General features: G+C 39.8%; 1 protein-coding gene across 4 annotated transcripts in view; it reads right to left on the bottom strand.

Annotated features, from left to right (window-relative positions):
- The window catches only part of pak1 (p21 protein (Cdc42/Rac)-activated kinase 1), a 63,948-nt gene that overhangs the window by 9,721 nt on the left and 30,825 nt on the right, over positions 1 to 23,402 (bottom strand). For 3 of the 4 annotated variants that reach the window (XM_042413220.1, XM_042413221.1, XM_042413223.1), the window contains exons 3-10: positions 16,658 to 16,877; positions 14,634 to 14,728; positions 12,946 to 13,093; positions 12,809 to 12,846; positions 10,523 to 10,639; positions 6,623 to 6,896; positions 3,095 to 3,158; positions 1,378 to 1,426 (exon numbers count right to left, since the gene is read on the bottom strand). In XM_042413220.1, coding sequence (XP_042269154.1) covers positions 1,378 to 1,426; positions 3,095 to 3,158; positions 6,623 to 6,896; positions 10,523 to 10,639; positions 12,809 to 12,846; positions 12,946 to 13,093; positions 14,634 to 14,728; positions 16,658 to 16,850 — 978 coding nt within the window. In that variant the 5' untranslated portion in view covers positions 16,851 to 16,877. The remainder of the gene's footprint in view (positions 1 to 1,377; positions 1,427 to 3,094; positions 3,159 to 6,622; positions 6,897 to 10,522; positions 10,640 to 12,808; positions 12,847 to 12,945; positions 13,094 to 14,633; positions 14,729 to 16,657; positions 16,878 to 23,402) is intronic. The other variant, XM_042413224.1, reaches the window with a different exon arrangement.

The raw sequence follows: 23,402 nt of genomic DNA, 5'->3' as shown, positions 1-23,402 counted from the left end.
TCAATGAAAATGAACCTGAACTGTTGAAACCATAAAAATATCCAGCTGAACATACGTCTCTCTTCTTTACTTATTATTTATGTTTCATCATTTTAACTGATTAAAGGCTGAAAATCACTTATAGAGACATTCAGGTTTCACTTTCTCTCCTTTAATCAGTCTGAATGTCGACTCACTTCATCATGGTTTAACTTCATATTAACTATTTTAAACTTGATTTTATTATAATATATTTTATTATGTTGTTTTGCTTTCATTGTCTCTTTTAGTCTTATGTAAAGCACTTTGTAACTTGTTTGGAAAAGTTCTATATAAATGAAGGTATTATTATTATTATTAGTAGTAGTAGTGGTTGGTGTGATTGACTTTGCTGCCTGTTTCTGTGTTTTTAAGGTTAATTTTAACTTGTCTCACATGTTTTTACTCTGTGTGTGTATGTTCTTATGGTCTTATTTTTAACTCTTATTCCTGTGAAGCACTTTGTGAATTTCATTTCTGTGAAAGGTGCTATACTAAATAAACTTATTATTATTATTATTATTATTTAAACCATTTCGAGCCCTCGCAGTCTCTCACACTCAAACACTCACCAGGTGACGTCAGTTAAGTCCGTGAGGGTTTTAACCCGTAAGAAGCCACCAACCCTTTCAATGTTCTGGAAATTTCCTTATAACAGCTTTTATCCTTGATTTTAACTCATGAAGTCCTTAAGTGACATCTACTGAACATCCTGGTGCAGTCATGTGACAATGTGTGAATCTGTGTACCCATGACATCACTTCCAAAATGGCGGCGGTGTGCCTGGTCAGCAAAAGTGACAGAACCAGCTCATTTTAAAAAGCTTGTTTTTTGTTACTAAAGGTAGGTTTCAACCTGTTTAACAGTTCTGATGCTTTAATAAGACGTCCTGTATTACATTTAACCTGTTCTGACCACATATCAACAAATTGATATAAAACAAGTTATGACATATATGTTACATTACAGATCTTTGACACTGAAGGTAGAATTTCAAAATAAAGTTCAGAAATGTGTTCCTTGTGGTCCCTTTGGTCTGTTTTTATATTCCCCGTAATTCTCCTTTAAGGAGAACTGGGTCCGGGTTCTTATGGGTTAAGGTTCAGGGGGGACGTTGGGATATGAAACTCTGTACAGACATTCACGTCTCCCACAGGATGAATCTTAATAACTTTGATAATTCTCTGAGTTTAGCACCACCGTCACAATGTTAGCTTTGGGATTGTGAGCGTTTAAGTACGGCAGCCGTTGTTATACATTTAGTTATCCTGCAGTCTTACCAGCATGTTGTTTTAGCGTCGTTGGTATTCTCATTGTAAACAGAAGCTGTAGAACAAAGTGATGATAAAGGAAACTGACCTCCTGTCCTGTAGCGATGTCGATAGCTGTGTAAACCGTCCCAGACGCCCTGAAAACACACAGACAGGAGCTCCGGTTACACGTTATGCAGTAAGTCATCATTTCTTCTCCCAACTGTGAACACTTGCAGGTTTTAAAATCTTTCTTCTTGCAAAAGTATAAAACATGCATTTTCAAATTAAACCTCCACAATATAACCAGTGAGTGAACTCAACCAGTTATAAGTTGCTGTTTTTATGTTTGTTACCATCCATATCAGGGGTTCTCAACTGGTCTCACTGGTCTCAACCCAGGACCCACATTTTCCCACAGTCATTAAGTCATTAAGACCCACTTTTATAGAATTCAAACCGGGCAAATTTATTTTTCAAAAATATTCTTTGAAAACACACTTATGTCATCTTTTTTTCAACATAAATACATATATATGTACATATATATATATATATATATATATATATATATATATATATATATATGGGCTTCACCATCTTGCCTCCGAACATCAAGACAAACTTAAAGTGAACGTCAATCAAATGATGGTTACCATGGCTATGGCGCAAGACTGCTGCACATCTCTGACGCATGCCTGTCAATTTTTATTTTTTTTTTCAAAATAAAAGACAAGTCCAACATCAGATAGATGCATTAAATATTATTTATTTTTGACCAGTTGAGAATGACTGATCTATATGAACTAATCTTTGTTATATTCAGTCTAATGTTGATTTCTTTTCTTGTAAACTGAATTCCTTTAAATGTGTGGACATCGATAGAAACTCTACAATGTTCCAAACAAACAAAAACTCATCCAACATACAGTATTTTTATATAATTTACTACTTGCAAATGGATGTTTAATAGTATTTTGTATTTTGTGTTGATTTGGCCATCGTGCTGTTGTACATGTTATATTAAGTAAGTTCTATTAGATCCTCCAGAATATCCTCTATATAATATTGTATCATTTCATCGCACTGCATTTGGACCGTCAGCTTTCTGTGTGAAAGCCACAACTCAGTGGAACGTCCTACCTGATGATATGAAGAACCGTAGTTCTATCAATGCATTCAAGACCAGACTGAAACATGTACTAAAGACCACTGAGTCACACAGCTGAGTTTAGTTTACATTATTTCTAATTGACATTGTGGGTCTATGTGATGTGCTGTGTGTAGCTTTGTATTTGGTATGGTGTGTTTTTTTTGCTTTTTACTGTTTGTTGTTGTATATTTTTTTGTTGGGGACTACAGATGCTAATTAGCTTCAAGCTAACTCTGGTGCAGTGCATCTTTAATGTTTCAAACTGCACACTGTCCCACTCAATAAATAAATAAATAAATAAATAAATCAAATTAATATATTGATAGATTGGAAAAAACCTGCTTTTTGACTTGCGAGTGACGTTTATAGACTTGAGATGTGAGATACATTTGATCCAAAAGCCTTTAAAACAATCAACTGTAGAAACCATGTCATCAGAAACAACTCTGGGATTATTATCAGCTGTTTTCACACATGCAGTTTCACCTTTCTCTTTACTTCTGAAGCGTTTTTATGTTGAATAATGCGAGTCTGGAGTTTATACTCAAGTAAAATTGTTAATTTTCCTGAAAGCTTTCCTTGTGTGAACAAAAAGACTTAAAACTTCCAGCTCTACGTGAATAACGTGCTCAAAGGAGACTCAACGTTTTCACTCTGTAGACGCAGGACTCACCCCTGTCCGATCTTCTCAAAGCGTGTATATTTCTTCTTCGGGTCTCCAACGCTTACGATCGTCCCTGAGTTTAAGAAAGAGAGAAAAAGAAGCAAAAAAAAAAAACACGATTTATTGATTGATTAAACACAAACAGTAATGTATAAGAATCTGCAAGAAGAAGAGAAAATCAGGCCCTTTAATCCACAGTTCATTTTTTAACCACAGAATTTGAATGGATAGAAGAGTGAAGTGTGTTTCTATCCATCCTAATTCTACTCTAATGTTCATCACACTCAGGTCAATGCAGCATGCTGACTGGGAGAGAAGGAGCAGAGAGAGAAGAGAAACCACAGAGAGAAGAGGGTGAGAAACAAAATGGAGAGAAAGAAAATGCAGAGAGAGAGAGAGAGTAGAAGAAGAAGAAGAAGAGCTGAGGAGGCTCCGTCTGCAGGTCAGTAATCAGAGTCCACACGAGGAAAGTGATTAGACGACAAAACTCGGAGTCACTCGGAAACCGCAGGAGACTGGACGATGGACAGAGAGAGAGAGAGAGAACGACCAATCAGATGTGAGGATTGGACAGAGGAAGAGGAGGGGGAGGAGGAGGAGGAGGGTGGTGGAGGAGGAGGGGGGCGGGACAGTGGATATCAGGTCTGTCAATCAGAGAGGCAGACAGACGGGCAGTATCCTGGTCTTACCAGCAGAGGGAGACCTGAGCACATCTGGACAGGCGTGTGGGGCATGTTTTAATAAAAATATAATCAGGCTTTTTATTCACCAGTTATAAATAAACAACAAGACATTTCAATGTGGGGAAGAAGGTTTTTAAATGGTTTAAACTACGCAAACTTTTAAAAAAATACGATATGAGTCTTTATCAGGAGGAATTTAAGGTCATTTGTTTTGAATAAAAGGTTTGACTTTACATGGATCAATACTTCCCAACATGATTAAATATCAGTCAAAAGTTGATCAATGAGCAGAGATGACAGACGAGAGAATAAAAAACAGATTTCCTCGACACAAAATGATGTTTATTTGTTTCTGAGCTGAATAGTTTTAATAGTTTTAGTATTTTGGGCGTCAAATAAAACAGTAAAATAAACCTCAGACATATTAAACCTCTGATGAAGGTTCACACTTTAAGTTTTTAACTTTAATCATTTGTTGATGGTTTAAAAAAGATAATTTTACTTATATTTACTTAATTATTTACAGCCTAAGACTGTCCACCCCCCCCGAAGCTCCTGGGTCATGAGGACGGTTGTTAACAGTCCCAGAGGTCAAGATGAAGGTCAAGATGAAGATGAGCAGGTTAGACTCATCGTCGAGGTCCGTCTCCTCCAGGAAGCTGATTGAGGTACAGACCGTCCTCCTCATGGGGGGGGGCCGTGACCTTGTGACCTCTGACCCCCAAAGTTAAACAATACGTAGAGTAAGAAATGAGAAGAAGAGTCTTGTTTTTGTTGTTTTCCCTTCAATCACACACACATATAGTATTTATTACCATTTCTATTCTATTTAAACAGATGCTTCTAACAATGTAGTAAAGAAATACATGTTGTATTGATGTGTTTTACACGTATATCATGTGACTGTCATGTGACTGGAGCCTTTGATCTATTTAAGATGGCGACTGTATGTATTTTGTTTAGTTTGAAGAGGAGCAATATCTCAATATCAATAAACTGCATCTTTGTCAAATGGAAGCAAATGACAGATTGTACTTTATATGATTACATGTGACAAATAAACTTGATTGATTGATACTACACAGACTTTAAATTATGAGTAAAAATGTAAAAAACTATTTTATAGATGATTTCAGACCAGTAAATATGTGTTTTTTTGACATAAACCATGATACATGCTGTAAAACTTAAAAACTCTCAGTGTTGTGTGATTTCTCTCAGAAACAGTGAACCATCTGTAGTCTGTGTGAAGTATAAAACCATTATTTATATCATGATATCCGACACTAAAGCATTAAAGCATCGTTAACGTGGGGCAGGATCAGCGTCATGTGAACCAAATTTACACGAGAGAAAATCTTCACTGGAAGCAGACGACGACTTTTCACCACAAAACCTGGACGAGACGCAACGACGCAGTTAGAATTAAATAAAATGAAGTTTTCATTAACAGACCAGGAAGTAAATATCATCTTTACTACATTTATCTGTTTACTTCTTCCTGCTGAACCTGAAGACATTTGCTTCATTACATACATTTGATTTAAATAAGTTTTCTTTTTCTGTGTTGATGTGAGTTAATAACCTTTAATAATCTTTAATAACTTTTCTTGTGTCGTCTATAATTAAACTCCAGTTGTGAAAAACACAATAAACACTTGAAACTAAAATAAATTCAAACCCTGTTTGTGTGTGAAACAGATGAAACTACTTAAAGAGAAGCAGCTTCACCTTGTTAACATTTAACTGTCAGAGACTTTAAAAAGAAAATAAAGGTTACTGATTATTTAATAATTAATATTAATACATGTAATTACAGCAGAGTATTTATTGCTGCAACCATCACAAGAAAATATTTACTCATATTTACTTCATATTAACTTTTTAACAAGATAGTTTCATGTTATAATGATGTATGTTTCTCATTACTACTTGATACTTTACTGACTGGATCTTTTTCTTAGTTTAACGACATCTGGATGTTTCTTGTTTTAACAACTAATCACATTATAACGAGAAAGTTTTATGACACAACAAGATAACATGTTAATGACATGTTGTTATTACAAGAAACGTTTCTTGATAAGAGAAATAATTTAATAACAAGGACAATATGTGATTATAAGGTGAAACTATCTTGTTATAATATAAAAAGTATTGAGTTAAAACAGGAGAAGCTTCTCGTTAAGAAACTGAGCAAATTTTCGGTCTTGTCTGCAGCGATACGCTGCCGTTAATAAACCTCGTAATAATAAAACCACTTTGATCACGACCTTGATTGAATCTAACGTGTTTACAGCTTAATGGTTTTAATCTTCTCATAAAAGGCTTTTAAATTTATCAGCTGAGCACCTTGGACTTTGATTGACAAAGAGCAGTTTAATCTCAATTAACAATCAGCTGCTTCTCTACTGATCAGCTGATCGTCCTCAGAGTGAACACACACACACACACACCATGTGTAGTTTCACAACAGTATATCAGCACTAGTGTAAAACCAACAACGCTACCAAATCAGTGTTTGTACTTGTTGCTCTTTCTGTCTCATTGCTAAAGAAACACTGTTATGTTGAATTACTGAGTGTCTGTATGTGTCTGTACATCCATTTCATGCGTCTCTCACTCCTCCAGTTTCAGGTTTTCCACCAGATTTAAGAACCTGGCTGCAACAATCACCACTGAGATATAAATATGTAAAAGACAGAAGAACATCTGCATAATCTGGCACAAAAAGAGGTTTAAAGACGCCTCAGTGGCCTCATGGTTTGGATAAATACCACATAAGCATGTTAAGTCAATAAATAATCATAAAATAATACGTTTGGTTGCGTTAGCGTGTGTGAACGAGCCTTACGTAGTTTCTCCAGGATCTCCTCGTCCGACATCTTCTTCTTCCTGGTTTTGTCCTGGGGGCGGGGCAGAGAAGGCCCGGGGGCGGGGCTCGCGCTGGGAGGGCTGCTGGGAGCGCCTTCAGCAGGAGGGGCGGGGGTGACGGCGGCGGCGGCGGCAGAGGCAGAAGAAGCGGCGGCAGCAGCGGTGGAGGTGGTCGTCGGCAGGGTGATGGGGGAGGTCGCGGCATCTTTGGTCGGGGGAGGAGGGAGGGGCTCGATCACTGAGCGAGTGTATATCTGAGAAGAGCGGTAAAATGTTAAAAACGTCACAAATAAAGACACCAGCAGTGAGCGAGACTGTGTGTGTGATAAAATAAATGTTACTGCACTGACTCAGCATTTATATCACGTCACCTGATGAGATATTTTATCATAAAATGACAAAACAGTGCAGAAGCTTGTCAAGTTTTGCAATATTTTACCATCTTTTACCTTGATATGGTTCCTTTGACAGACTATATTATTACTTGCTTGACTTGTTGGTGATTTAAGGTCATTTTAAGGTCATTTTAAGGTCATTTTAAGGTCATTTTAATCCGTCTGTCTAGATCTCAGAGCTCAGTTTTCATCTTCTAAATAAACAACACTAAGCAGAGGCATCATGGGAACAATCCCTGCAGAGAACAAGTCAAATTTAAAGCTGGTTTTGGATATTTTAGTCTGTTTAAAACAAATCTTGTACTCTATACTTCACATCCAGTAGCCATTCTGCAAACTGCGTTACTGTGTTTTTAGAAATTTGAGAGTGTTTTCACTTCCTGTGCGAGGCCTCAGCTGGTTTTCATTCATTTCTGTACGATATGGAAATCAATCAGCAGACTCTTGAAACTTTTTGGATCCATCATAATGAATATTATTATCCATAATAAGGTTTGTTGTAGTGACGTTATAGCTACGAGCTACTTTTCAAATTGTTCTGCATTTAAACTGCAACTGAAGGGAGGAGACGACGTCAGACAAGCTAAAAAACACTGGAAACAATTTAATATACAGTATAATAGCTGTATTTAATGCTGTAAGTGAGTACAGTAAGTAACAGAAAGTAAAACTAATCTGTCAGTGAGCTGTGAGACGTTTGAGTCCTGCTCCGCTTTCAGACTGCAGGCTGAAAAAAGGAACAATAAAAGAGAGGCCGGAGTGTGTGTGTGTGTGTGTGCGCACGTTTGTGTGTGGTAAGTGTGGTGTGTGTGTGTGTGTGATGGTGTGAGTTCCAGTCAGGTGCACTAGACTCGTCACCGTGGAAACAGCGGTGGCGCCATGGAAGCAGCCTCTCAACCGCCGACCTGTCTGACGGAGGAGCAACAATGTGTGTGTGTGTGTGTGTGTGTGTGAGAAAGAGAGAAAGGAGAGGACATAAAACAAGTTGTTGTGAAGTTGTAGTTGAATTGTGTGTGTGTGTGTGTGTGTGTGTGTGTGTGTGTGTGTGTGTGTGTGTGTGTGTGTTCAAGGGATGCAGACTGTTTTGCCAACTTTAAACCTGCATTAACTGATGTTTTGTCCACCAGATTTCAGTAGAAACAACACAGACACCGTCCAATATTCACTCTCTTTTAACTCTGTTTTTTGCTCTCTACCAACTCCTGAAGGAAATATCTTAGCCAGTGGTGTGTGTGTGTGTATGTGTGTGTGTGTTTGTGGTGTATGTGTGTACGTGTGTGTGTGTGTAGTGTATGTGTGTGTTTGTGGTGTGTGTGAGTTTTCCTGACCTGACCCAGCAGAGAACAGAGAGCTTCTTTGAAAAACTGTTTCTAAATAAAAACCTCTGCTTCCCCCTGTGACTGTCACACACACACACACACACACACACACACACACACACACACACACACACACACACACACACACACACACACACACACTAAAGTCTTCACAGTCTTATTAGAGAGTTAAAGCAGGTCCATTCACAGATTAATGAAATCTAATGAACGACTGCTACCTGGACATCAGTTAATGACTCATATGACTCATCTGGGACAGTGCTGATGTGTGTGTGTGTGTGTGTGTGTGTGTGTGTGTGTGTGTGTGTGTGTGTGTGTGTGTGTGTGCGTGTGTGTGCGTGCACCAGAAGGACCGTCACAGTATTATTTTTAATCACCATGTAATGTCTTTTCACGTATGTCAATGATTGAATGTTTGTGCTACATCTCATGTTTGCACACTGAAGAAGGAAAAATCGAACAAATGAAGTGACTGTAAGTAAACGTTTGTTTGTGGAGATAAAACCATGGTGCCGGTTCTTTCCCCCCAACGAGCTCCTTTTCCTGTTTAAATGTAGTTGTTGCTGATTTGCTCAACATAGTAGTTTCTTCTCTTGAGTCTACTATTTGCGCCCTTGACCGCATGCCTCGCAGCTTTCCTCGGTCGGTGTTTGCCTGCTTGTCCACAGAGCTGTTGCACATGATCAAACTCTCGCCACAGACTCGCTGTTTTCCTTTAAAACTGCTTTGGTAAACCTCTTCTGAAGAAAAGCACTCTAGACGCCAGAGGCATTGAATAACTTTACAATTTTCACCTTGAGTTTTTTTTTTAGCACTTGAGGAAGTGGTTTATCTTTAGCTAGGATCCAGTTGTGTTCTTCAAACTGGTGAATGACGTCTGAATAGATCCATTCAGGTTCTTGATTTCAGTGCTGTGTTCAATACAAAAGGTTAGAAATGTGGGTTTGGGCTTTTTTTTACCTCAACAGATGGAGAGTTTTGTTCAGAAAGAGTAAATATTTTTTGTGGTGTTCCTCAAGGTTCAGACCTGGGCCCCTTTTCTTTCCTGTTTGTACGTGCTGCTATTTAGTTCTATCGTCCACAAACATGGAATATAAAACTAAATTTATTGCTTTATCTTTTAGTATAAATGTTATACACATAAACTTGTCTGTTACTAGTGAACCTGCTTTCATCATCACATCTTAAGACCAGTTTAAACCAAAGATTCTCAACGAAATCAGTTGAAACTTGCAACTACTTGCAGCGCTCTGGAACCTGCCAGTTTACACCAATGTGACCAGACTAGATGGCGTATCGTTTCCATAGCAACGACTCTCTGTACTTTTGTTCTAACTGATGGCTTTTCAGGGGTTTTTGTAGCTGGATAAAATATAAATGAGGATAGTGATAGTGAGTTATTATGCTAAAGTTGCAGTTCTAGCATTGATAAAACAGCAAAAACATTAAAAAAAAAAAAAGATCTTCTCTTTCCTCTGTCCAAAACGCTGCCATTTAGATTTTTTAGACTTCGCTACGAGCTGATTGGCTGTTGAAACAGGTGACTTGCTTTACCTTCTAAAACCAGCCACCGGCGACTTTTCCCTCCAACGATCTAAAACTGGTTTTGTCTCGTTGTGAATCTTTGGTGTAAACTGGTTTTAACTTTATCTCTAAGACTTTTTTATTTTGCCATCTCTCTCCTTAATCCTTCTATCTGCCCTGATTGTCTTTCTTTCTCTTATTTCATGTTTCTCCAGTTCACACTAAATTGTTTTAAAATTTTAAATATTAGCATTTACATTATAGTTTCCTAAACATCTCCTTTTCTCTCACATTTCACACACTTGAACTCCTTTCACTGCTTACACTTCAACAGTCACTTCAATTTTAGGAGGAAATCATTAAATTAATTTTAGTGTTTCAACTTCAACTAAAACACACAAACAAATAAAACCTGTTTAAGTCATATAAACTGTTTCCAGTGTCTTCAGCTACAATTTTTAAGTCATTTTTCACACAAGCACACTTAAAAAGTTTGTCCTGTTCAAGTTGTTTCACTACAATGATAGAAACGAGTACTTGTAGTGTTTACCAGTGTAGTGTGTGTGTGTGTGTACATGTGTGTGTGTGTGCACATGTGTGTGTGTGTGTACGTGTCCTTACTGATTTGGTGTGTTCTGGTCGGGGCGCGATCACCGGCGGGGGCTCGGCCTCGTCTTCGTCTTCGTCCTCAGATACGGTGGGTATGGCGGGCGTCTCGGAAACGGCCTTGGAGCTCTGCTTGATGTCACAAGAGGAGAGAGGGCGGAGCCTCAGTGACATCATCGTCACGTGAGCCAACAGCGACACCAGACCCATCATTGCTTAGCTACTGTCACTGTCTGATCCTCTCATCATGCAGAGCACATCCTGACCGCCTCTTAGCTCTTATTCTCTGGATTTATCTTTCTGTCTGGCTTTTCTCTCGGCTTCCCCTTTCCGTCTTTTACTTCCTCGCCTTCCTCTTTTCATCACTGTTGATGTCTGGTCATGTCTGGCATCTGATGCCACTAGTCACACTTTCTCCCCTCCATCCCCTCTCTTCTTCTCCCCTGTCGTCTGTCTCTCTCTGATAAGTCTGATGCGAGGCTGTTGGCCAAGCTGCAGACACGGGGCAAAAAGCGAAAGGAGGAAAAAGATGCTGATTCACAATGCAGAGAGAGAGAGAGAGAGAGAGAGGGAGAGAGAGAGAGAGAGAGAGAGAAAGAGAGAGAGAGAGGAAGAGGAATTCCTTTCAAAGTGTGGCATCATCATCACTTCCTCCTCCTCCTCCTCCTCCTCCTCCTCCCTCCTCTTTCTTCTCACCTTCATAGTCTCGCTTTAAAGGCACCTTTCAGAAAAACACTTGCACTGCAGCAGAAATAAAACCTTATTTATTTCAGTGAGAGTTTGGCGCAGCGTGGGCGTCGCTGCACACGTCCGTCGTCCAGCAATAAACATCACTGAGGGAAACGACTGACTACTCCAAGTGGGATTAAGAACGTTATCTTCCTACATAGCTGGCCAGCTGTCTCTCTACATTCATGGATGAATGGCGACAAGTTTGGATGAGATGGACACAACTCACAGAAAGAACAACTTTGACTCTTAAATTTCTAATAAAGAAAAAGCTAAAACCTGCTAACACGAGTAACTGGAGGCAGGAAACAAATCCAGCACCTTACAACTAAGTTCCTGTAGTTCCTACGTCCAAAAATGAGTATGATAGCAGGATCCAAAATAGCAGCATTATTCACTGTCTTGATTTTAAAGACATAGCTGTTGATTTTCGTAGACCGTAAACCTCCGTTGTTGTCCAAAAACTATTAAAAACACATCAGTGAGTCACACCGCTGCACTGGGTGACATGTTCCTTCATCATGAAGAGTTTGATCACGTTAGTTTGTTTAGAAACGGCTCCAAAGACTAATAACAGCATCACGTTTTCAGTCTCTGGAGAGTAGTTCTGTGTAGGGCTGAAGCCACTGAGCATGTGTGAGAAAGTGGTTTAGTTTCATATCACAACCTCTGGACTTTGTACTACATTATAACACAACAAGCTAGTGAAGCTGTAAACGGAGCTGTGATCCTGCACATGCTCAGTAGCATCTGCCTTACACAGAACTACTGTCCAGAGACTGAAAACATGATCGCTGTTATTTGTCTTTGGAGTCGTTTCTAACCAAACTAACGTTAAGAAACGGCTCCAAAGACTAATAACAGCATCACATTTTCAGTCTCCGGACAGTAGTTCTGTGTAAGGCAGACGCTACTGAGCATGTGCAGGATCACAGCTTCGATAGCTTGTTGTGCTACATATCACAACCTCTTGACTTTGTACTGAAGTTATTTACAAGGCACAATGTAGGAGCAGCGTTCCCGCACATGCTCAGTAGCGTCTGCATTACACAGAACTACTCTCTGAAGACTGAAAACATGATGCTGTTATTAGTCTTTGGAGCCGTTTCTAAACAAACTAACGTAATCAAACTCTTCATAATGAAGGAACATGTCACCCAGTGCAGCGGTGTGACTCACTGACGTGTTTTTAATAGTTTTTATGGACAACAATGGAGGAATAAGATATATCAGGCTTTGATACACACACAATACTTGTTAGTAGATCAGTTCATTGTTGGTTTGGATCCAAACATTTGTTAACAAGAAAAAAAATATAGAAAATCACCAGCCATGTCCTTTAAGGAGGTCTGTCCCTATATTCTGCTTTAAATGTACAGAAAACTTTATTGACTGGTTCCACTGACATCTGATCTCTCCCAGTGTGGCTGAAAGTTGCACTGATGGTACAACTGAATTATGTGACGGAGCCTCACGCTGCATAAATGAAGTTTTCTCAGTCCATGTGATGCTGAACGAGCGACACAAGATACAGAATAATCTGTAACAGTGTGTTGACAGAATCAGTCTTACCGCTGTGGTGGAGGAGCTGTAGGCATCTGCACTTTTATCTGCATCAAGAAAAAAAAAGAGAGAAATTATAAGAAAGAAGGATAATAAGTAAGAGTGTGAGTGTGTGTGTGTGTGTGTGTGTGTGTGTGTGTGTTTACCTGTGAAGCTCATGTATTTCTGGCTGTTGGCCGTCTCTTTTGAGTCGTAGAACTTTAAAACGTCGAGGACCGCCTGAGGATTCTTCTTCTGCTCTAACTTGGTGATGTTCGATGTCTGCAGGAGACGAGCCCACTGCTCCGGCATGCCCTACACACACACACACACACACACACACACACACACACACACACACACACACACACACACACACACACACACACACACACACACACGTTTAGTACACATTTCTTTTATTCAGTCACTTATCACTGTAACACTCTGTTATTTTTACCCTTGGGGGTCGACATGCTCGCTGTCTTACAAGGGTAATCTATTCACATGTTGTGTGTTCTTAGCCGGCTTGCTAACGTTAGCTACATGTACGCCTACGTTCAGGAGTCACCTGACGCTGGTGGTTTAGTTCAGAGTTGGAGGGGGTGTGAACGGTGCAGCTGAGGTCGCAGTCACTGATGCTACGCTAACGCTAGCTGCAGGACAGTCAGTAAGTCCTTCCAAACTGTTTCCTGTCTGCTTGTTAAACCACAAACGTCTCATTTTCTATTTCTACATGTGTTAAACACAAAAGTGACGTGTGTGTGTGTGTGTGTGTGTGTGTGTGTGTGGAGAGTTCTGAGTTGTTTAAAGGAAACTTTGACAGAGCTAACGGCTGAGTAACGAAAGTGACGAATAATGTGAAATCAGTAATTAATTACAATTTTTCAGATAAATGTCCAACACTGTTCATGTTTGATGGTTTCATGATGAACAAGTTTCAGATGATTCAACAAGATATTGCACACACACACACACACACACACACACACACACACACACACACACACACACACACACACTTCCTAAAGAATCCTAACAAGCCAGTCTTGTCATATTTGTATTTCAGGCTCATAACTGGGTCACATCTCCTTGTTTTCCATCTCTCTCTCTCTCTCTCTCTCTCTCTCTCTACTCGTCTTTCTGGGTCAGTCCATCACACACACACACACACTCCTTCACTTCCTGCTCGATTCCCTTCGTGCATTCACTCTCCTCAGGTCTCATCATTCCTCAGAGTTCACACATAATTTCATCCGTCAAGAGGCTCTTCTTCTACTACTTCTTCTTCTTCTTCTTCTTCTTCTTCACACACGCGACTCTGCTGTCGTTTCCTCACTCGATCCGTTAAACTTACAGTCAGTTGTGCTTGATTTGAGTAACAATGACAATGTATGTACATATATAGACGTGTGTATGTGTGAGGAGCGGGAACAATGTCCCAGATTGCGGGAAAGCAGCAGATCAGCGCGCACACACACACACACACACACACACACACACACACGGTTTAACTCCCAGCTAAAAGAGCTTGGTCAGGCGGATCAAGTGAGTCAGCTAAACAAGGCATCTTTGTCTAATGTGATTATTTAAAAAAGCTCATTTGCCAAATATGTGTGTGTGTGTGTGTGTGTGTGTGTGAGTGTGTGTGTGTGTGTAACAAGCAGACAGACACACATTTATACTCATGCAACAATGAACATGAGTCCTTTGGTAAGCAATTAAAATGTGATGTAAACACACCAGACACACAAAAATTCACACCACAGGGAGGCACACACACACACACACACACACACACACACTGCGGTTCTTTTCAGTATATTTAGGTGTGTGACTACACACACACACTTACAGTAAACTCCCCAGTAACAGCATCAAAGCCGACATGGATGGTGTGTTCAAAATCAGACGGCAAAGAAATCTCTGGGCGCTCCTTCTTCTTATAGGCTGAAAAAAACCACAAAAAAAACAGGAATATTTATGTAAAATGAATAAAGATTCAGTAATAACTATGATGTGGTGTTTATTATACTGACTGTGCTCCAGTATATTCTAGTTTTCCACATCAGGGATGCAGGATTATCAAATAATCCATATTTATTCTATGGAGCATGAAAACAAAATGACTTTGATAATGCTAGTTATACAAGATCAATAATTAAAGCGACTGTAGAGGAAGAACAGAGAGATCCAAGTACATTAAAAGGTCTTTAATCCGGAGAGAGCTGGAAAAAGAGGAAGAAACAGAGGAACGAACACACGGAGGAGAAATCAGGAAATGGAAGTGAGAGAGATGATAAACTGGAGAAGAAGAATAGAGTGTGAGAAAGAGGACAAAGGAAACACCATATGTTGGAAATAATGTAAAATGATCCTCTGGGAAATCTGAACTCCACTGAGAGTCACAGACAGCGGAGCCCACCAACTTCCTGCTAAGCATCATGGGTAATCTGTCTCTCTCTCGGTGGAAGCATAAATTCAACAAGACCAGAGATGATGACTTCTTCTTCTTCTTTGTACTGTACGCATGAAGCAGTGTATTTGTTGTCCAGTTCTATTTGTTGTTTGTTTATTTTAAGGAAGGGCCACAATAATAAAAATATATTTGAGTGCTACTGAAAGGCTGCCAACTGATGTCAAAAAACATGAATGTTAAAGGACAGGTTTGCAATTTTTAAAGTAAAGTCTGTCTTTTTAAGTCAACAGCAGGTCTGTAGTCTGCTGGTTGATTAGTTGGTCGATATGCTCTCGTCCGACTAAATTCTCATTGGTCGAATAATCTCCGTGTTATTTTCATAAGGAGAAAAGTGCTACATCAACAGCTTTCCAGGATTAATCCATTATTTCCCGCGGCGGGAGGGACAGACTAACAAATTACCTGTGAAAACAACGGGGGTCTATTCAAAACACCCCCGTTGTTTTCACAACTTTGAACTCGCCCAACCTAACGGAGACCGCTGGGTCTAACTGTACTCAACGGTTACTGAACGTTTACTGAATCAGTGTTTCTCCTGTTTTAATATCAACGAACCCCCGCCAGGCCAAAAGATATTTTTAATGCCAAAAATAACGCTAAATATCGGTGGCGTAGCTCTGTTTAGGAATAGGGCAGTGCTTAGTATGTTTGCGTAGTGAGCGGGAAAGAGCGACAGGAAAGTGACGGTTGATGCGAGCGGAGCAGAGGAAAAGGTTAGCGATAAGTTGTCAGTCTGTCAGTAAATGTACAGTACAGACTACAGTGTGTCAGTTAATAAATGCTAAAAGTCATGTCTGTTGTTTCCCCAAATGCTGGAGAAGTAAAGAGGGTTAGCTCCAAAGTTAGCAACAATGGGTTAGCATAACCTGAAGATGCTAAACGGAGAAATGTGAGTTCATTGTGTTTTGTTCACTGAATTTTTGAATTTTTCTCCTACCTCTGGTTACAAATTCTTTAAAAGTTATTATAGCGTTTCCTTTAGCGATTGTATTGATTATATTGTTTTTATTGTATTTGTAAGAAAAGTGCTATAAAAATACATATTAAGTCTGATTGATTGATTAAAAAATTGTGAATCCATCCTTTAAGAGGCTTCAGTGACAGGAACTTGTTATATGTATTATTATTATTATTATTATTATTATTATTATTATTATCAGAGATTATGAGAGTGAGTGTGTGAAACCAGCAGCACTGACACAATGAGAGATAAAAAACCACATTAAATACATCAGGCAGTTGTTATATTATAATCTATAATTACAATATTTATGTTTCTATTCAGGAAGTTTCACTGAGCAGACATGTTCTTCTTCTGCTGCACATTTACAGTCTTTATTATGCGACTGATGATGCATCCTCTGTACGGTGGCCTGTTTAGGACATCTCTGCACACTCACTCTTATCGCCTCCTCCGGTCAGGATGAATCGGATCGAGCGGTCTTTCTTCTTCTTGTCCTCCGGGTTCGGCGGGAGGGGCTTGGATCCGTGGTTGAGGGGGGCGGGGTCCTTGTTGCAGGAGCCAATCATGGTGCTGGTGTTCCTCATGGGCGGAGCTGGGGGCTTGTCCTCGACCTCCCCATTATCAGACATCTTCAGCTAGGCTGCAGCCGGCCGCTCCTGCACGAAAAAACAAACACACCAATCAGAGAGGAGGCAGCCAGAAAATCAGCCAATCACAGGCGAGTATTTACAAGATACAGCAGTTAAAACAATAATTAACTGATAAATATCAGATATGTGTCTGTCAGTGTATCTCAATATGGAAATTACAGCTGCTGGTTACAATTATTAATGATTTCTGCAACGATTAGTTGATTAATAGATCGACAGAAATTAATCACCAACTATTCTGATCATCGATCAATCGTTCCAGCTTCTTAAATATGAACATTTTGTGGTTTCTTTAGTCTTTTATGATGGTAAACTGAGAATCTTTGGGTTGTTGACTGTTGGTCAGGACAAAACAAGACATTTGAGGTTGAACTTTGGGAAACAGTGACTGATCAATCAGCGTTACAAGCAGCCGTCATGGCCACAGGAAGTGAAGTGCTGCTGGTCTTCCTGCCTCCAGGTGGCTGCAGGAACATTCTGTGTTGCAAGATTTTATTTTTTTCTGTTGCGTGCGAGCTGCTTCGGCCAAAATAGACCTGTGAACTGACCCTTGAAATGGACCGAGGGGAAAGAAAAGAGCCCTCAGGTGTATCTACTGTTGACTACTGACCACTAAAACACAACAAGAACACTGAAACTCATGTCTGTGTGTAATGATACAATCAGGCTACAACTACTGTCACTTCTAGTACAATAAAAAGTTTTAGCTGCTTCCAGTAAATTGGAGACATTTCCATGTTTGCAGCAGATATCAGGAGACTCTGCAGTGAAGCAGCTGTAATTATGATCAGACAGAAGAAACAGAGTTTAGACTTTTAGCTTAGTTGCAGATTTCTTTTCTTGTGTGAAATGAAATCATGTTCCTGCAGATGTGATTCAGACTGAGATACCTGAGCTTTGTTAGCACTGTGTTAGCCTCTTTGATTTATTAATTGTCCCGCTTCACTAGAGCGATGTTTGGATACCCAGTGATGCTCTACATGCAGTTTTATTCTCATCATTTAACCATTTTACCAAATATTAGCACAAAATAGGTTGAACAGTGATGGCTGGAAAAACAAATGCAACAAAAACAATGTTATGTTATTATCGTCAGTTTCATCTGCAGTGTGAATATAAAGAAAACAACATGAAAAGAATCAGATTTAGTTTCTTTTTTAATCACTAACTTAAAGTCTAAACTGTATGAGGCAGAAAGAAAGAAGAAGGAGTTTCCATTTGCTCACTGAGCGGTCTGTTTGATCTACAAACAGTTTGCTGACTAAATCAGGGTGTGTGTGTGTGTGTGTGTGTGTGTGTGTGTGTGTTTGTCTCAAGTAAGTACAACCTGGAGTGTGCACACACAGCTGAGGAGAGGCAAAGTGGGACATTTTAATGACTGGTTTTACCACAACACCCTCACACACACACACACACACACACACACACACACACACACACACACACACATACAAATACACACACACACACACACACACACACACACACACACACACACACACACACACACACACACACACACACACACAGAGGTTCTGACAGTATGACGACCCTGCAGGTGTTCAGCAGCTACATATAAAAAGACAGAAATGTTTATATTGAAGTAATTAACTAATTAACTAATTAACTAACTAACTAATTAACTAGTACAAAATCTAAGCTTCTCAAATACATCCGTACACGTTCGAGCCCGAATTCGATCCGAAATATGAGAGCGGAACAACGCTAACATCCTTAGCAACGACCATAGCAACAAAGACTAACAATGGACGGCCGTTTGTGGGCATGTGCGAACAATCTGATGTCATCACGAGGAGGAAGTAGAAGGTAACTCTGCAAACACGTTTTAGAGTTTTAACCACGTTTAACATCATAACAGTATAAAAATAACAGAAGATTAAAGGGGCGCTCCGGGTATTTAGTGTTGTACTTCCACAAACTTATTAAAGATATTCTCACTTCTAGTCTCTAGTGTGGATCCTACACTTCCCATAATGCAACTTGTTAGTATCATTAGACTTCCCAAGGTCGGATAACATCCTGAAGGTTAGTTTCTCAGACAAACTTGAAACTCTGCTCCCCTTTAAGAGTTAATAAAGATGTGAGAAAGTGTTGTTAATCAAGAACCACACAGACGCTTGTATCCTCTGAGGAGTTCAATCAGCCACATTAAAACTAAAACACTCACTGAGTCACAAAAATAAAAGCATCCGCTGTAATAAACTCCCACTCAGCTGAGTTGTGATGCTTCTTCTCCCCCTCAGGTGGTTGAAAGTCTGAATAAATTAAGAACAGTAAGAGATGTGTTGCTGCATTCAGGGTCCAGAGAGGAGAGGATGCTTTCAAGCTGAAGTTAGAAGTTCTGCACTGTGCAAATAAATCACTATTTTACTGCTTTTTTTTAAAGGAGCCGTGAGACTTAAAATAGAATAAAAATTATAGCAGGGAGCAAAGAGAAACATCTCGTTGCTGCACAGAAACAGAAACTCACAGATTCAGCCTCATAAATCACTTTAAAAACACACAGTTTTTACTTTTAAAGACCTAAAACTCATGAGTTCTCCTCTACGGACGGACGAGCTGCAGGATCTTACCTTAACAGAGGAAGATAAACATGTTTACAGCTTTAAATCGATCCGCAAAGAAACACAAAGATCCACATGAAGAGAAAACGCTGGAAAACCACTGAGACTTACACTGAGCGACTGAGAGCGAGAGGCAGCGTCAGCCTTTTAGACCCGGGGACTGTGATGTCACGACGTGATGTCACAAGGTGAGTCACATGAGGAAGTAGACGACAAACACACACACACACACACACACACACACACACACAGATTCTAACAAGGCAACAAGAAAACTAAAACCAATCCCTGAATACACACACACACAAGAGTTTATTGTGTCTGCTGCTGGGTGTAAAAGACACACACACACACACACACACACACACACACACAAACACACACACACACACACACTCTGTCACACAAACGTAAAAGGTGGAGTGTGTTAACAATCACTGTTTAGAGGGAAATGATGGATGGTCCCTTTGTTGTCTGTAGATCTAAAATACACACCACACACACAAACATGTATTTATGTGCACACGCACACACACACACACACACAAACACACACACACACACATATTAAATTACTGGCACTGAATCACAGCCTGAAAATCAACTTTACACTATAAAATAGCCTTTGTTAGTCAGTGATATGATGGTTTTTCCCTCACAGTTTCCCTGACGACGTGTCCTCCCGCCTCTGCTCATCCTCTGACCTCTGACCTCTGACCCCTAGATATATGAGCTGCACACAGTTTAAGGCCAAATATTCAGCTTTTTTTAAAAAAAAATCTGTCATGTGCTTGTGGTTCCTGCTTTTTCTCATCACATCCTAACTGATGTTTTTTCTCTTCAACACACTTTAACGTATCATTGTGAAAATGACGTGCACGTCAGGCAGCAATTAACTTCATATTTTATTGATCATTGAGTGTTTTGATCATGTTTTCAAATAATAAAAAAAGAGCATAATGTGTCAAAACAAGACTGTATCTTGTTACATCTCATCAGAAATAAAACACCGTCATCAGCTCTGTAAAACACAGCAGACACGTCGAATCAGGCTCCACTTCTGCTGTCGTCCGGCGAGGCGGCGAACTGACCGATCACGCGCATGATTACTGTTTACTGGATTACTTTGTAACTTCAAACGCCACATTGGTCTGTTTACCTCGCGATCATGAGGACGGGAGATAAAACGGTCGGCGGCTGTGATGACTTCCCCCAGAGTTAATCTGTAGCTCAAACTCCACTTCCTGGATTGTGTTTCATTGTCTCACTGGTGCCTTAAAAAAAACACGCCGCCCGCCAACGCAGCCTCCTCGTGTAGTTTTAACACTTTTAACTACCACAGCTTGAGCCTCAAGTATCTTAAAGTCTCTACTTCTCTCTAGAAATAGTCAATTATTTGTTTATTATCTTAATTATGTGGTCTCAATCTCTACATTCAGGCTCTCTAATAAGTGTGTTGATGGTCATTTTGGAAATTAAAGCTCCGTTAATAAGATCCAAGACTTTGTGTATCGTTACTAAACCTGCAGATAATCAGCTGGTTGAAGATATGAGTTATATGTTCTGTGCTGGTGGGCCGCCATAAGTCTTTTCAACGTAATCATATAACTTTGTCTTTGAAGCTGCAGGTCTCAGGTTCAGGTTCAGGTTCAGGTTCAGGTCTCAAACTGATCTGCAGGATCAGGCAGGTTCAGGTCTCGGTTTTAAGACAATGCAGAAAAAGCCTCCTTTATGTTTGACAGGCTGCAACCAGCAGATCAACAACACAAAGTCAGACTGTCTTTGTTTACTGTTGCAGCAAATGTCAGACACACACACACACACACACAACCACACACACAACCACACACACACACACACACACACACACACACACACACACACACACACACACACACACACAACCACACACACACACAACCACACACACACACACACACACACACACACACACACACACAACCACACACACACACACACACACACACACACACACACACACACACACACACAAACACACACACACACACACACAGTGTATTCTGTGTCTGAGTGATGAGAAAATATCCAAGTGTCAGAGACCTTCTGATATCTAGAATTACAACACACACACACACACACACACACAGTCACACACACACACACACACACACACACACACACACACACACACAGAGGATGATTACAGGGTGTGAGTCACAGATCGTCGCAGCTGTCATGGCCGACCGTCCGTTTCTCACTTTTCATCTAATCCGTTTCTGTCACTTTGCTTCTTCCTCCTCTTCGTCCCGTCAGTCAGTCAGTCATTCAGGAGTTTCTCCGTCTTCTCATCACTTCTTTCAACTTTTAAACCTTTAATCTTTCCTTTTCCATCTTTATAAACTTTTCTTCTGCTTTGCTGTCACCAGTTTTCTTTTTACTATCCCGTCCATCGTTCCTCCGTCACGCCTCCTGTCCTCTGCTGTCCATCATAGTGAATCATGTTTGATCAGAAATATATTTACTCTTTGACAGTGAACAGCTGATAGAGTCACCACCATCAGCAGCAGTACAACACATGTTCTGTGTTCCTGCGATTATTGAAGCTTTTGTTGCGAGACAACAAAGGTGTGATTGTCTCTTTCCTTCATTCTCAGCGTACAGACATGATATCTGTGATGTTTCCTTCTGACTTTCTAGTGGACTGACTGCTTTTTTAACCAACTCAAAAAACAAACTAAGCAAAAAGAAAACACATGTAGCAGGTTATTGGATTCACTAACCTTCCTGCTGCTTTCATGCAATTCTGTCTCTCGGTTCATGAAAAGAAGTTTGTTTAAATAATATTTTTAAAGATAAACTGACTGAAACTCTTCAGCAGGCTAACAGAGTCTAAACCCTCCAGCAGGGCTCGTCTGGTTCATCCAGATTTTAAGATTTTAGGCCAATCACAGCCCTCGCTGGAGCAAACTTGTGACAAATTGTGATGTCAGTTCTTCAGAATTAGTATGAAATTAACACATCTGACACCTTAATAAAACTGTTGTGGCAAAAAAACCCCATCCTTTTAACACATCCAGCAAACAAACAAACAGCAACATTTCATTTGAAACTGTGTTTGTATTAACTAGAGATGTGCAGAGAGCTCAGTATCTGTATTTGTATTTGTTGAGGCAACAAAATTATTTGTATTTGTATTTGTATTTGTATTCGAAGTGGAAAGAGGTTTAAAAATCCTGTTTTTGTTTTTATTATGCTTTTAATTTTAGAAAATTAAAGTGTTACAATAAGTGCTCATGAAGTGTGTGTCAGTAGCTCAGCTTTATCTCTGAGGAACACTCCCAACTCCGGGAGTGATGATGTCCAAATTAGGAAATGTGCGTCATGTAGCAGGTGGATGTGACTCCCCTCGTTGAGACCTGCTGATAGACGTCACAGCGGAGCAGAGGAGAGACACTGAGATAGTGATGTCACCGACCTGCACGCTGGTGTTTGACATGGTTTTGTTTTTCTTCCAGAAAACAAATAATTTTTAAAATATTTGTATGAAACAAATATTTGTAAAAACCCCACTATTTGTGCTTTGCTGAATAACGTATTTGTATTCAGACACACCCCTAGTATTTACCAGACAAATCCAGTTTACTTCTCCTGCGTCTGTAGCTGCTGATGTTCCACTTCTTTCACCAGCTAGTCACAGACTCATTTGACCCATTGATGATATAAAAATAGTGATTAGTGCAGCATTAAAATTGAGAATCACTAAGTTGATATTGATATTCTCTCCTGTCTTCAACATAAACCTTCAACCTTTAACACATGAAGGAATCAGAGGAAGAAGCAGTCAATCAATTACTATTAATATAAACTTTATCTGATAACTGAACTGAGGAAATCAATCCTCCATCATGATTCATATCAATAATAAACAGACTGAATAAAACTAATTTACCCTCTCTCGCTCGTT

Source organism: Thunnus maccoyii, chromosome 6 (genome assembly GCF_910596095.1).
Source record: "Thunnus maccoyii chromosome 6, fThuMac1.1, whole genome shotgun sequence".
Taxonomy (NCBI): Eukaryota; Metazoa; Chordata; class Actinopteri; order Scombriformes; family Scombridae; genus Thunnus; species Thunnus maccoyii.
Note: the sequence above shows the minus strand (reverse complement) of the source record. Positions and strands in the feature narration are given on the sequence as shown.